Source organism: Tiliqua scincoides, chromosome 2 (genome assembly GCF_035046505.1).
Source record: "Tiliqua scincoides isolate rTilSci1 chromosome 2, rTilSci1.hap2, whole genome shotgun sequence".
NCBI lineage: Eukaryota > Metazoa > Chordata > Lepidosauria > Squamata > Scincidae > Tiliqua > Tiliqua scincoides.
In genome coordinates, this window is record NC_089822.1 from 150,594,997 (window position 1) to 150,611,680 (window position 16,684).

A 16,684-nucleotide genomic window follows, 5' to 3' on the forward strand; every position below is an offset into this window, starting at 1 on the left:
CCTGAGTACCATTCCCTGACCCAGTGGAAACACACCTGTGTTTGTGTGTGTGGCTCCAGGAGTCTTACTGCTCCTTCGCAAGGGGAACCTCTTCCAGGACTCCAGGGCTATTTCCCTGACTGTGCCAGGCAGAGCCTTTTTGCAGTGTTTTGGGCAGCCTGGAAATGGATTGAGATGCCAGCGCAATGCGAAGGAGGCAAAGGTGTGTTTGACTTTCAGTTCCCCCCACCCCACCCCCATTCGCCTTGAGACAAACCCAGATAAATAAGTTACACCTCTGTATCCATTTCATCCTATGGTGTCCAGTATTACTTAAGCAGGCATTCTCAAAGGCAGCAATTGATAACTCAATTGATAAAAGATCAGCAGTTGATAACTCTTGGACTAAATAGAATGATGCAATGTGTCCACCCATTACCAACCCCAGAGGCAAAAGAGCTTTTAGATACAATCAGTTCTCTTTATATGCGAATTTGCTATTGGCAAATTGCAGAATTGCTGCCCATTTCCCATTATCTGCTATTCTGTTCTCATTCTCCATGGATAGGGGCATGTCCCCATAACTGCAGGGGGTTCCATTCCAGAACCCTCTGCTGATACAAAAATTCTCTGATACAGGGATGCTCCCCCACTCTCTGAAGGCAAGGGGAGCACACCTTCCCTCATATCTGGAGGGTGGGGCATGGAGGAGTCCTCCTGCATCCATGGATAACTGAATTCACGGAAATTGGATCTTCAGATACAGGAACCCCTCTGTACTGTGCCAGTACAAGCTGCAAGTTATCTGAATTGATAAGTTAAAGATCAATGAGTCACCAGGCCCTGATGGCATCCACCCAAGTGTAATTAAGGAAATTAAGAATGAATTTGCTGATCTCTTGATTAAAATATGCAACTTGTCCCTCAAAAAGGCCATGGTGCCAGAAGATTGGAGGACAGCAAATATCACACCGATTTTTAAAAAGGGAAAGAGGGGGGACCCGAGAAACTATAGGCCGGTAAGTCTAACATCTATACCAAGTAAGATGGTGGAATGCCTCATCAAAGACAGAATCTCAAAACACATAGACGAACAGGCCCTGCTGAGGGAGAATCAGCATGGCTTCTGTAAGGGTAAGTCTTGCCTCACAAACCTTATAAAATTCTTTGAAAAGGTCAACAGGCATGTGGATGCGGGAGAACCTGTGGACATTATATATCTGGACTTTCAGAAGGCGTTTGATATGGTCCCTCACCAAAGGCTACTGAAAAAACTCCATAGACAGGGAATTAGAGGACAGGTCCTCTCATGGATTGAGAACTGGTTGGAGGCCAGGAAAAAGAGAGTGGGTGTCAATGGGCAATTTTCACAATGGAGAGAGTTGAAAAGCGGTGTGCCCCAAGGATCTGTCCTGGGACCAGTGCTTTTCAACCTCTTCAGAAATGACCTGGAGACAGGGGTGAGCAGTGAGGTGGCTAAGTTTGCAGACGTCGCCAAACTTTTCCGAGTGGTGAAGACCAGAAGTGATTGTGAGGAGCTGCAGAAGGATCTCTCCAAACTGGCAGAATGGGCAGCAAAATGGCAGATGCGTTTCAATGTCACTAAGTGTAAAGTCATGCACATTGGGGCAAAAAATCAAAACTTCACATATAGGCTAATGGGTTCTGAGCTGTCTGTGACAGATCAGGAGAGAGATCTTGGGGGGGGGGTGGACAGGTCAATGAAAGTGTCGATCCACCTTCCTTATGGCGCCCTTCCTAAGGGCACCTTCCTTATGAGGAAAGGCTACAGCGTTTGGGCCTCTTCAGTCTAGAAAAGAGATGCCTGAGGGGGGGCATGACTGAGACATACAAAATTATGCATGGGAAAGATAAAGTGGATAGAGAGATGCTCTTTACACTCTCACATAACACCAGAACCAGGGGACATCCACTAGAAGTGAGTGTTGGGAGAGTTAGGACAGGAAAAAAAATTTCTTTACTCAGCGTGTGATTGGTCTTTGGAACTCCTTGCCACAGGATGTGGTGATGACATCTGGCCTCGATGCCTTTAAAAGGGGACTGGACAAGTTTCTGGAGGAAAAATCCATTATGGATTACAAGCTATGATGCTATGCGCAACCTCCTGATTTTAGAAATGGGCTATGTCAGATGCAAGAGAGGGCACCAGCAGACAGGTCTCTTGTTATCTGGTGTGCTCCCTGGGGCATTTGGTGGGCTGCTGTGAGATATAGGAAGCTGGACTAGATGGGCCTATGGCCTGATCCAGTGGGGCTGTTCTGATGAATTGGGGCAATTTTCCACATCAAATGGCATTGGTATTGGCTAACAGAATCATCAGACATATTTGTGTCCGCTTCCAGACTTGCCCCACCACCTTGTGCACCATGTCAGGCACTCCAGCTGAACCTTCACAACCCTAGTGATGAGGAGAGGTCGAGAGGTCTCTGGAAGGCTACCTGAGGGCTGCTCTGGAGCTGGGACAGGTCAAGGAAAGGAGCTAAGAGACAGGTGGAGGAGGAGGACCAATGAAGCAATCTCCTCCCCACTGCTGAACTCTGAGGCCTCATTAATGGGCTAGCAATCCAACCACGATAGCCAGTATGGAGAAGCTGAGGGATAGCCAGCACAGAGAAATCACTGTCCCCACAACCTTCAACGCATTGAGGGATATCCAGCACAGAGAAGGAAGCATTAGATGTTGGAGATATTGATAAGCCCTCGCTATCACCCAGCCCCACAGATTTCAAGATTTAGGTTCATAGAGTGAAGAGGATTGCCCTGGAACCTAGCCCCATTTCCCCCATAGGCTCAATGATTCAGTATTCGCTAATTTGGTATCCACTAGGTTTTCTAAGAACCTAACCCTATCGGATAACAAGAAGTGACTGCAGTATCTATGATAATATTGGCAACAGGTTATCTGGGACAGTAGCATACAGGATCTTGATCCATACTACCCCGTCAGAATAACCTTCTAGCAAAAGTAGTTATCAGACATCTGAAAGAAAAGTTTTCAACTCATGTCTGTCATGAGCCTCCTTAAGTAAAGAAAACCCAAGAAGTCCTTAATAAATGTTGGTAACGTAAATCAACGGGAGAATTAGGCTCTTAATGCAACTATATCACAGTTGAGAAAGACTCTTTACTGAAGCAGAGGGAAAGGAAAAAGTTTCCCTATGGCAAAATCAATGCAATATTGCTGCATTACAAAAAGCAGGGTGGGTAAATTAGTAGTTTGTCTCCTGGCTATCAAAACATTCAGTGGGTAGGGGTGAGTCCTCCCCAGTAATTGTTCATTCTTTCCTCAGCAGGCCTTCCTCATATTTTGAGAACTATAGAGCTAAAAGCATCATCATCATGTGGCGCCCTGCTTTTGGCAAAGACTGAAAAAGTGGATCATTTCCAAATTATTCCCTAAAGCACTAAGATGTAAGAATGCATGCAAAGAGAGACAAATGAGATGCAGTGCTAGTTCACAAGGGAAGAATCCTATCCTTTGTGGAAAGTGAAATGCTAAGGAATTATGTATGTGTTTAATGTGGCTTCCCTGACACCATGGACAAAGAGAATGAATGTTGTTCGGGCTGGCAAAGAGATAGCTATAGCTGGGGGAGGGGGAAGAAGGCTCGAACAGGCATTTTCCCTATTCAGAGTCTTTTTTTAAACACACTATAAAAGATTATTTACAAAGTATACTATTAGCTACCCTATGCTTTTAAATAAGACATTGGATAAGACACAAATATTAATATTGCTAATAGCCTCTGTTCATTCTTGTCTAAGCCTGCTTTCGAATGAAACTTTAAAAAAAAATCAGTTGCACAGGACTGCAACCTATACAATAAACATACTTCTTAGCTGGGCCAGTTTCATTCTATCTGAAAGTATTTTTCCCCTCAATATACATGGGGAGTTGCTTAATCTTTCCCCATCACCAATAGCATAGTTTAGCAACAGATAGTTTGGCAACAGACCAGAGTCCAAATCCATGCTCAGCCTTGAAGCTCACAGGATGACTAGGCCAGTCAATGTCACGGAGCCAAATCTACTCCACAGAACTGCTGTGATGATAAAATGGGGGAAACTCACACACATTATTTGAAACTTCCCAAAAGATGGTTGGATACAAATGCTACAGTAGCAATTACTGAAGAAGAGATGCTGCAGCAACAGTTTACTATTAAGCAAAGACTTCCAAGCAACATGCAACTGGCCTACACAAGCAATGTTTGCACCACAAAGGTAAAATGACATAGGTTATTTTAATGCCATTTTGGGGGTGCCATCTTCAGCATTTAATGCTGGGGTACTCATTTGATAGTTATTTGATTTTTCTCTGTAAACCGCTTTGTGAACTTTTAGTTGAAAAGCGGTATATAAATACTGTTAATAATTAATTAATAATACTCTGCTCAGTGCCCATATAACAGACTTCCAGGACAACCCAGAACCTATTGCTGTGATATTTTCCAGTTGCCTAGCAACTTGAAAATCCATGCTTTCCAGTCCACCAAATGACCAGGGAGAACTTAACACAAGTAGAATGACAAAGACAAGACAGTGTTAGGTAAGTGACTGGAGAAACACTAGGGAAAATGAAGCAATCACAAATCTGGAAAGGAGATGACAAGCAGCAACCTTCTGTGTAATCCTAGCCATGAATACTCCCCACAGTGTCTGCTTTAGAAGGATGTTGCAGGGCCCAACATTATGTTCCACCTGGTTGAGTACAACAACCGGTCTTGGTTAGGAATTCTGACTAAGCAATTCTTTTTCAGTTACTGATTATTGCATCAAATAAAAAAATGCATTGTATTTATTCTGCTTACCAAGAAATGGAAAAAGTGAAGAAGTACTATATCCATCAAACATTTTGTTGCACATCATTATTACAGACTAAGCTTGCAACATCTCTAATGTACATAAGGCCATATCATACATATGGCCATACCATACCATATAGAGGAGGGATAAGGCTCCCGGACAGAATGGAACACTTCCTGTCCTGGATTTTTTTCCTTACTATGAACTGATTGATGCACTAGGGGACTTTACTTACATTTAAGCAATAAAAGCAACACAGTCCTGGAACGAGCTGGAATCCCTAGCATGTATGAACTGCTGAAACAGAGACGCCTGCATTGGATCGGTCATGTTGTGAGAATGGATGATGGCCGGATCCCAGAGAATCTCCTCTATGGAGAACTCGTGCAAGGAAAGCGCCCTACAGGTAGACCACAGCTGCGATACAAGGACATCTGCAAGAGGGATCTGAAGGCCTTAGGAGTGGACCTCAACAGGTGGGAAACCCTGGCCTCTGAGTGGCCCGCTTGGAGGCAGGCTGTGCAGCATGGCCTTTCCCAGTTTGAAGAGACACTTGGCCAACAGTCTGAGGCAAAGAGGCAAAGAAGGAAGGCCCATAGCCAGGGAGACAGACCAGGGACAGACTGCACTTGCTCCTGGTGTGGAAGGGATTGTCACTCCCGAATCGGCCTTTTCAGCCACACTAGACGCTGTGCCAGAACCACCATCCAGAGCGCAATACCATAGTCTTTCGAGACTGAAGGTTGCCAACAAGCAATAGAAGCCAACTCCACCATTACTTTAAGGGTTAACCAGTTCCTAGAGGCCTTACCCACCCTTCCACATTGCCCATTGCTCTAATGCAGGTGTCTCCAAACATTTTGGCCAGAGGGCCGCATCAAATATCTGGCACAATGTTGAGGGCTGGGGAAAAAATTTATATATAAAATTTATATAAATAAATTAGAGATAGAACTTAGATGAGTGAATAAATGAATGAATGGGCTCATTCATTCAACCTCTCTGGCCCTTAGAACACCCTCCAGACACAACCAGAGCATAGTTCCTGTCACATTCGGCCAAGTGGGCCAGAGGCTTTCAGGGGACAAGAGGATGGCTGCTGGCTGGATAGAGGCTTGCTGCGGGCCGCATATGGCCCCTGGGCTGGGGTCTGGAGACCCCTGCTCTAATGCATAGCACCCATGAGGTAGTATATAAAGAAAGAGATTTCAGTTGAATTTTTCTGCTTCTGTTCAGTATTCAACTCATTTACACCACTGTTAAAACATTTTTTCTTCTTCTTGGCATTCTACAAGGTATTCATCTTCCTTAATGATATTTTGCACATTCTTGTTGTGACATTTAATGTTTGCTCATAAAGCAAAGCTAAAACCGAAACCAAAATAAAGGACAGGTGTCACTTTTCTAAACAGGGAGAGGAAATATTATGAAAACACTATCTATTACCTGGAGCAAAAGCAGCACACCAAACAACGGTAGCATCCCCAAAGATGAATGCAATAGTGCTTTGTAGCTCATTCAGGGAAAATTACTAAAGTATGTGCCCTTATCCTTCATTCTCCTTCAAGACATAACTGCATGCTTGCTTCAGTTTTAATCCCAGAAAAACACAAAACTGATTTAAGGAAAACAAAAAAGACAACAGTACAAACACAATTACCTCTTGGCTATTAAAATACTACCAATATTACATTCTTTGTATGCAAACCATGGTACAGGCTGAGTGGATCTCACATATATAAAAATTAAATCACACAAATGTTGCAGAAGCACCAGACAGAAAAACCAGCAATACCCAATTCCAGAGTAATTTTGTTGCAGAGACTCTCAGGCCATAAACCTATGCACACAGACCTGGGCGTAAGCCCCACAAAAATCAATGGGTCTTACTTCTGAGTAGATATGCATAGGATGGCAATTCCCTGCCATCTCCTGACCTCTCACTTTGCTCAAAATATGCTGGAAATTCTAGCTCCTAGGAAATCCTAGAGTGTATGTAGACTGAATTACATCTCCCCACACTACTTTCATTGACTTGCCATCCTGGGGATTGGGGAAAGCACACGCAAAGTGTCGCTCCTTCCAATACTTCCATTTTCCACAGTATGACGACTGCTGTAGGGATCCCAAACATTTCTCAAGCACATTGCCGTTTTGTCAGCAAGCAGGGACAAAACGCATTCCATCCCTTCTGGACACTGAAAAAACTGTACACAGGAATCAATAAGATCCACCCAATCCTCTTCTATTTTATAAGATACACAGCAAGCAGCTGGGAAGTTTGGTGAAGATCTGATTTGCATACTAAGACATAAGGGGATACAAAAAATATTCCTATCTCCCTACTTCTTTCCCAGTGGTTGGTTACATAAGAATCTTTGTAAATCGATCTGTAAACCTGGAGAGCCACAAGTACAGTAGACTATTGACAAGTGACTACAAACTGCATAATGTCCTGTTTGTTGTGAAGTCCAGCACACCAGTCAAGGAGTATGAGAGAACTCATCAGATGTTCAGACATCACATGGAGCCAAGACTGAAACTTAGTTTCATGCAACCTTTCCTCCCTTTGTGTTTGCATGCTCCCTACTCCACTTTCACACACAGGGAGAGGAAGGATTCTGTTTCCAACCCTGACTTGGAACAAGCTGGGATCTCTTGCAAAATCTGTTCCCCAGCTTCAGATTCTGGTTTATTTGCAAACTTTTGTTAGAATAGGTTATCATCATTCAGTCTGCACATCAGGATAAATCCTGGTTTGTTCTGAGCCAGGATCAGAAGTGGAAACCTTCTCTTGTATGTGAAGGGAAAGGGAGAGCCCAGGAATAGGAACATCATGTAAAACCAGGAGTCAATCCTGGCTCCATGTGTCATCTGAACAGGAGCACTACTTCACATTCAGCACACTGCTTTCCATATACACAAAAGGTTGTTGTTACATCCCTAATACTAACATTATTCCACAGTTATGACCCACATTAATAGATTTTGAACTCAGACTCCTAACAGCAAGGAAAATCCATAATTACCTTTACGTAATGTAACATGCATGCATAAAACTGGAAGCCTTGGTGAACAGCTCTGCAGTAAATGCCAAAGTCACTTTTTAAAAACCTACTATCTTCTTAGTAACTGCATTAAACCTGATGCTGCAACAGCTTTAAGGGACAAGAAAACCAAACAGAACTATAAGCTACTAAGAGAAACTACCCAGACAATACTAAGAGAAATGCCTCTGTCTCTTTGTTCATTTAAGTTAAGCCCTTCTATTTATCATAAGGTTCTACAATCTTGAAATACTGCAGCATTTCCTAGAGATGACATAGCCTATTCGAATACTTGCTCTTTTTAAAGCTGCAGACCCCACGGCAAAGAGCTTCAGATAAATTTCTGATACATAAAAGCAACAAACAAAGGCAAATGCCTGACCAGGGGCAAGCAGGAGCTACTTTCACACAGAAAATATGGTATAATAAATCAAAGTTCATTTATACTGTAGCATTGCTGTGAAATGTGAGTGGTTACTTTTTCTCCTGCAAGTTATAGTGATTAAAATTAGCAGGGTCCATTTTTTAGCCTAAAATGCCAAAAGAATCTATGCTTTTGTGACATCAGAAGTAAAATAAAACGTTTGTTTTAAACAATATTTGCATATTGCCTTCATGCTGCTAAGGTCAAGACAGAGGGATCAGCTCACCAGCACCTTATCATCTGCCAAGGTCTTAATCAACTGGCCCTTAGCTACTGCTGTTTGGGAAGAAAGAAGCAGCGGCACAGACAAATAGTGCCAAAGCACACTGGACATTGCTTCCAGGGAAGTGCTCCCCTTCCTCTCACGGATCCAGCCCTGCAGATGAACAAGAGAGCATAGAAGAGCAAAAGAGTGGTGCTGAAGAGGACCTGCCTCTGCAGGGGCTTCCAGCTGAGCCAGGGACTGCTGAGGCGGGATGTAGTACCTTAAGGCCAAGCTGAGGTAGCAGGTCACTGCTGAAGAGGATCACCTGTCTGGGTCAGTGGGAGGGAAAGGTCTCCCCTCTGCCCAATGAATGGCCCCTGGGAAGAGGGGGATTGTGAGTGGGATCAGTAGGTAGTCCTGAGGTGACAGCATATGTTGGGTGGTTATTGTACTGGCCTCTGGGTACATCCTATTTGCCTTTTTATCTATCTGCCTTTATCTCTTTGCTTGCTTTGCTCTTTGCTTTCTTTATTTTATGTGCTATAGTTTGCTGTATTTGTTCTGCTTTATTTTATATGCTATAGTTTGGGGAGCTTGTTATACAGCATCTGTCTCTCTTAGGAGGTTTTCCTTCAGAGGGGGATAGTATGTGTCTTCAAAGGTCGGGGGTAGTGGAGGAGAGATGGGCCCCATTAATACAGTGACAGGCAGGTATGGCGATGCTCTTATAGGGGAAGGAGGGAAAGTCATCTTTGGCCTGTCCCCCTTCCAGTTTACTCCCCCCCCCCCAAGGGGGGCTGGGTGGCTCTGGTAGCAGCCACTCTAACCTGAAACTGCTGCTTTTCAATGCCAGGTCAGTCAGCAATAAAACAAAAGTAATCCAGGATCCAATCATGAATGAGGGGTCAGCTTGGCTTGCATCACTGAGACCTGGTTGGACAGGTTAGGAGGAATGAACTTCTCTCAACTTTGTCTGGCAGGTTTCAAAGTTACACAGCAGCCAAGGGAGGGGGGGAATGACGTATGGTAGTCTATCATGCTTCTATCCCACTAATTAGGTGCTCTGCCCAGAGGTCATTTAATTCTGAGAGCTTCAATCTGAAGCTTTTAATTCCACAGTGTGTGTGTCTCTCTCTCTTTTTAAATTTCACCTTGCTTTTAACTAGGGTAGTGGCTGTTTTACTGGCTTTTTATTACTATGGATTTTTAAAGCTGTTTATTGTGTAGTTTAATTCTGTTATGTAACTTATCTTGAGCTTCCACAAGGGTGGAAGGACAGACTAATTATTCTAAAATAAATAAATATGAAAAGCAAGGCTCTGCAGTTTGGAAACTATTGCCCATGTCATGATCATCTTTAGCCTATGTCAGTGGTACTCAAACTGGTGGGTCACAACCCGCCAGCTCGTGTTAAGGTCTCCTGGTCCCTTTAAGGGTCAGGGGAGGGGGGCAAAGGCAGTGAAGTGATTCACAGGAATTCATCCCTAACAGGTGTGTAAGGGGGTGCTTATACTCATGGAGGACTGCTGCAAGCTGCAGGAAGTGCAGGGTGCCCTGCACAGCCCTCCCCAATGCTTAGAATGTTCAAACAGAGCAATCACAAAGCACACAACTAGGAAGTGCTTTGTGATCACTCTGCTTGAACATTCTAAGCCTCAAGGAGCCCTGCAGAGGGTTGCGCGGACTCCCCACACCTCCTGCAGCTTGCAGCAGTCCTCCATGAGTATAAGCACCCCCTTACACCCCGTTAGCAACACAATCCTGTGGATCGCTTCACTACACTTGCCCCCTCCCCACAAAGACTTACCTCAGGAGTAAGTCTTACAACTTCCAGCTTACCTGGGAAGTTTGAGAACAACCAGTCTAGCTGCATCCAGAGCAGTAATGTTCCCCCAGAGTGAAATAACAAGGAATTTATTTCTTTATATGATAAAGTGAACATTTGCAGTAAGAGCTCTCTTTTTAGCAGTCTCTTTTTAGCAGCCTAATTTTATACAGACCTAATCATGACAGGTAGCAAGTGCTCCCTATCTTCCGTGGTTGTATATGCACACTGGAAACATGGTAATGCTCAACTCATCACACAATATTCTGAACAGGTACAAGATAAGAATTTTCAGAATGGTCTCCAGATGATTTTAGGATGCCTAAGATATCACTAAGAGACCCCTTGGCAATCACCAAGATTAACTATAGGCAGTTTGTGACTACATACCTATAGCATGTAGAGAAGTGTTCATGGTATCCACTCCACTGTATGCAACTTTCTTTCTCAATGGGCTCACTAAATCCTGAGGCTGAATCTCCAAAAAGATTTTTAAAAGACTGAAGGCTGAAGTTGGAAAAAACCCTGTATCTAGACTGTGTATTACAGGCTTGAATTAAGCCAGGAACTACAAGTGAGTCACATTACCTTACTTACCAATACTTCAACATGGTTACACCTGCAAGCTGAATCTGTACTTTAGTACTGTCACAGCCTCATGATTAGCTAAAACTCTAGATAAATAATATTCAAATAGGCTTACCTATCCAACATTCAAGACGGGCACATGGAGTTGTCTTCACCACATCAGGAGGGTCCACACCAACATTTAGGCACAACACTAATGCAACACTAACAGTCTTCATCTAGAAAAAAAAATTGTATAATCAGCACTTCATATTCATACAATTCTGTACTATAGCTGATCTTAAGGCTCAAGAACATATGACCCACATGATAAAGGAATCTCAGTAGCAATTTTGATCTAATTTGATGTTGTGGTAGAATGTTTCTAGTTATTATCAGTTAATGTTATTACTTGGGCTCCCAAATTTACACTGCAATCCTATGCATGTCTACTTCACCTCATTAGGTACAATGGGACCTACTCCCAGATTAGTATGTGTAGGACTGCAGCCTAAAAAGTTGAGTATGCCTCATACCATTTAGATCAGTGGTTCCCAAACTGGTGGGTCTCGACCCACCAGCCTGGGAAGCACTGGTCAATGCCCCTTTAAGGGGTAGGAGAAAGGTAGCAACACAACCTCCAGGGGCACGCTGCCACCAGGGACAGGAGGGGGTTTTTCTACTTACTTGCAGCCAGCACTGCAGTCCTGATGGTTCCAGAGAGTGTGGGAAACCCTCTGCTGGGCTCCCCGTGCCTGCAAAACTTGTTTTTTTTAAAAAAGGAAAAATGGGCACTTTCGGTTTCATCATGAAAACCAGAAGTCCCCCTCCCTTTTATTTTTTATTTTTTACAGATTTTTGGAATCAGGGAATCCTGTGGAGGGCTCCCCACACCGCCCAGACCCTACAAGACTGCGGCGCTGGCTGCAATAAGTAGAAAAACCCGCTCCCATCCCCGGCAGCAGCACAATCCTGGGGATAGTGTTGCTGCTTTCCCTCCTTCCCCGCAAGAACTTACAGTGCACCCAATTCCCTTGTAGCAGTTTGGGAGGCGCTGATCTAGCTCAATACTGTCTACCCTGACTAGCAGTGGCAACCTAGGGTTTCAGGCAGAAATTTTTAACAGCCCTATCTGAAGATGGCAGAGACTTATGCTGGAAATTTGTGCAAACATGTGCTCTACCACTGAGGTACAGCCCCAAACAATAAAAAGCAAACACATCATTTCTGTCACAGTTCTAGATTCAACCAAACCCCTAACATAAAATGAACCTGGAAGGGAAACCAACCATATTTCCATAGCTGGAAAAAAAATGAATATTTATGTTGCTACTGTGCATAGGAAATCAACGGAAATGCATTACTGTTTAGGAGAAAAATTTATGTTCCCATTCAGCAAAGGGAAATTCTAACCATCAGGAGATTCCTGTAAATAGCTAAATTCTGCTACTCCACCTAAAGCGTCGTACCAAAAACATAACAGCCAGAAGTAGTAGGGATAACCCTTCACATTCCATTCCAAAGCTGCCAAATGTTCTGTACTCTCAGGTTGTTACTTGTACCTAAAAAAGACAAGCAAAGTAACATTTGCCTGAACCTTACAGTATGTAACAACCAACTGTAGGTGAACAGATAAAATGGAAGAACTTTTTTGCAAGGCTGTCCTAAAGCTTCTGAACTTTAACACTGCAATACAGGTGAATGTAGCTTAGCAATGTTCTGATCAGCGATAGACCACACATGCGACGGTCTGTCACTGATCTCTGCTTTCCCCCCCAAGCCTCCAGAGCTTAGGGAGCTGTGGTCCCCTTGCCTCCGGAGGCTTTTCTGAGCCCTGCAGAGGCTGCGAACGTCCGCACACCGCCACTGCAAAGCTCAGAATGGCTGGAAAATTGCAACTTCCAGTTTCCAGAGAGAAACTTTTTTCTCAGAAATGACTTTTTTCACCGTATGAAGCCTGGGCCTCAGAATGCCTCATAAGGCGGAAAAACATCACTTAAGGTTTCCCTCCGGAAACCCATATGCAGCCTCCGCATGGCTCAGATAAGCCTCCAGGAGAAGGTGAGGAGAGCACAATTCCCCTCAGCTCTAGAGCCTTTGAATAGGTGACATCATTTAACAGAGGTATCCCTTAAGGACAGGAGTGTGGGAATGCATCCCCCCTCATTAAGTGGTGCACACCTGTATTTTCATTGCTGCTTATTTGTATGAGGAGCAGAAATCCAACTGCTGTTGGAAAAAGTCTATTTAGGTGAATACCTGGTGTCTTTTCGTATAAGAGAATAAACTACAGGTGGCCCCCCTGTATCCGTGGCAGTTCTGTTCTGCCCGGACCCCAAGGATATGGGGAATGCCTGTATATATCGTGCCCCTGCGGCCCCCACATCCATTATTGTACCTTTTGTTTTATGTAGAGGCACTTGCAGCGTGTTTCTTGTTTAACAATCTTTTTTAACATGGAAACATCCTTCTTCCTGTTAGCCTCCCTGCAGGTTGGTTGCCTGCATGTTCAACTCTTCAGTTAAGGAAGATTCTTAAACAAGAAATACTTGCGCTGCAGTGCATCTACATAAAACAGAGGTACAGTAATGGACGAATGGGGGCACAGGGGGATCAGCGGATAAATGAATCCATGGATACTGGAAACACGGATTCAGAGACTGTAGATATATTTCTGATTAACAATATTCCTATATGTATGAAGAAAATATATACAACAATAGCACTCTAGACCACAGGCGTCAATCTCATTTCATATAGTGGGCTGAAAAGCATTCATGGAGCCTGCTGAAGACCAGAAGTGATGTCATTAAGCAGGAAGTGATGTCATCACACAGATGATGGCCAAAAGTAAGCACTTTGTTCTCACATAGGAACACATTGGCTGCACATGACAGAAGAGAAAATTTTCAAATCTTGATCAGATTTTCAAGATTTGAGACAGCACAATTAACATGTGGTTCGCCTTTACAGCATCGCCACTCCTGCCGAAGCACCACTTCGCAGTTCAGCAGCAAAATTATGCCTTGAAAGAAGTGTTGCTGAAATGGCGATCCGCATGATAACTGGGTTTTCCCAGCTCCTCTGAATTATTTCCTTCTCTCACTCCTCTTGATCCTCCCCTTTTTCTGTAGCATTCCCTGCTTCTGTCTCTCTCTCCCAGATCCTCTACAGAAGCAGTGCTGCTGAAAGGATATCTCTGGGAGAGCCCAATTATAAAGAGGGAAGATAAAGAACTACCAAAGGCTGCATCCAGCCCGTGGGCCTTATGTTTGACCATCATGTGCTGATCTTCAGAGAAATCTGCCTCAGGTCTTTGATTGTTTAGCAGGGCTGCATGCATACCTTGTATTCATTCCTAAAGCCCTTAGCACAGCTCTGTAGAAGACTGATTACCAGTGGATCTCTGACAAGCATCATGGATTAGGCAGAATTCAACTGAAATGCTTTATTAAAAAATAACGGAAACACATTATTCAAGATTTCCAAATCAATAATGCAACACAGCAAGCCTTGCCTTGTGACCACTCAGGAAGCCATAAGAAGGGCTTGAAATGTGTTTTCTTACAAATTCTGTATGATTTATAACAGCAATATCTTAAAATAAAGGGATTATATTACAGCTGGATCATGAGTCATAGTTTCAGCATATATGTTGATCACACAGAGAAGAGATCTATTCTAGGAATATTCTTAGTATCTTCTCAGAATCAGGTTCAGGGACCTGCTCACATCACATTCTTACTGTGCATTCAGTTTGATATCAATACGACATATATCTGACCTGCTTATGTGGGAACTACCAAGATGTGAAATGATGAGCTTCTCAATTTATTGCACTTTAAGATGCAGAGAGGGGGAAGACTTCTCCTGCTTTGTTCTGTGGTCCAAAAACCCATTATACTTAGCAGGGAAAGGTAGCCTGTCCTGTTTCATCCCAATGCAGCATCTTTCCCACTGGCTGGTGGCACCCTTGCGTCTACGTTTAGACTGGAGGCCATGGGTACTCCAAGTACCCAGCCTGCCTGCCTGCCTACTTTTCCCTCCGCTGGCAGAAGACTGCTCATCTCAGACTGTACTGGGTGACAACCATACCAGCCTCCAAGGGCTAGTGTCATTGTGCTACAGAAGCTATCAAGTGTTCAAAATGAGCCTTCTCCACCCACAGCCTGTGATACGGAAGGCTTGCAAACCTCTGTAACTGCACCTCCACAAGAATTTCACAGAAGGAAACTATGGACATGCTTATAACCCCCCTATAAACGGCAAGCCACTTTCAGTTTGCTAATGCAGCCAGGAGGTGGCTTGTGCTCGCTATTTCTGAAGATTCCAAGCCTCAGGGAGCCCTGTAGAAGGCTGCACGGGGCTCCCTACACCTCCTGCTGCTTGTCCTAATACACAGTAAGTAAAAGCACCCCCCCTCAACCTCCTTAGAGATGCAATCCTGGAAATCGCGTAGCTGCCCTTGTCCCTCCCTTGCAAAGACTTACTTTGGGAGTAAAGCTTCCAAAATGTTTAAGAACCACTGGACTAGGTTACATACTACATGATCAGAAAATTTGGCAGTGTTAACACAGCCTAAAGTTCCATCCTTTAAACATAGTCTCAAAGCATGAAACAAGTATCTCAGACTTGTTATACTGGAGATGCGTAGCAAAAAATCTGAAGAGTAATAAAAGCAATTTGATAATTTGATAAAAAAAACAGAACAAGAAAGTTGAGATTAAATGATCTAGCCAGGGACCAGAGTCAAGTACTTTAACAGTTTCTACAGATCATTTCACAACAGAATGAGAAATGGAAAGTACTCCTTCTAGACACAAAATGTTAGCCAAGACTTTTTCCCAAGTTAGGTTTTTCACTTTCTGATTATGTGGCAAGACCAGGATTGTAAAAAGCCATTCACTTGGTCACTTCCTGACAAGTAGAATTGCTTCCAAGCAACTAAGCACAGAAATACTTTCTTTCAGTTCAGAAAAGTTTTCAAGACCTTCAAAGTGCCAAAAATGACTAATATAAGTACGCTGGTAAACTAGTTCATGGCTTGGGTCCAAGGAGCTACTTAGGCACACCCAGTGAAATCTTTGACTTCTTATTAAATGGCAGATTCTTATGCCATATTACAGCCTGCTTGCCAAATTTTAAAGGAAGTTTCTTCATGAGTGATTATTCTACAATTTGAACATTTCTTGATAGTGTGATTTTTAAGATCCCAGTATTTGTGCAGATTTTACACTGCTGAGCAGCTGCTCCTCCCACTCTTTCCTTCATCATTTTTCCTACTTTTACAATCAACTTTAAAAGTGGAAATGCTTCTAGCCCTGAATAATTTGCACATATGCAGTACTAGATAATTAAATTTGGGGAATGGCTGTGACACAGCACCTAGCCTGGACAAAGAAGCATTCAAACCCTAGCATCTGCACACAGGAATGGGAAAGTCCCTGGTCTGAATTCTTGATGAGCCATTGTCACTCAATACTGATTCAGCATAAAGCAACTTCATATATTCAAAATGGCCCTTAGAGTCATTAGCCATGCTACTTTTCATGCATAGGCAATTACTGTAATACTCATGTAACTTGATAGACTCATGTAACTTGTAATACTCATGTAACTTGATACACTCCTGCTGTGTGTATCTGGGTTGAAAAATACACTCATACTATAACTGACACAAAAAGAGGTGCATAAAGAGTAAGTAAGTGCCGGCCCCCATATACACATACAGGAGCTGGCACTGTGAGTGGGGAGGAGAGTGTGTGAGTGTGTGAGTGTGTGAGTGTGTGAGTGACAAAGAACCCACAGCA

The 16,684-nt window shown here is 43.4% G+C and overlaps 1 protein-coding gene across 5 annotated transcripts in view; it reads right to left on the reverse strand.

Annotated features, from left to right (window-relative positions):
* Positions 1 to 16,684, reverse strand: part of RPTOR (regulatory associated protein of MTOR complex 1) — a 434,461-nt gene that overhangs the window by 380,863 nt on the left and 36,914 nt on the right. For all 5 annotated transcript variants that reach the window (XM_066615740.1, XM_066615739.1, XM_066615738.1 and 2 more), the window contains exon 2: positions 11,011 to 11,113. In XM_066615740.1, coding sequence (XP_066471837.1) covers positions 11,011 to 11,113 — 103 coding nt within the window. The remainder of the gene's footprint in view (positions 1 to 11,010; positions 11,114 to 16,684) is intronic.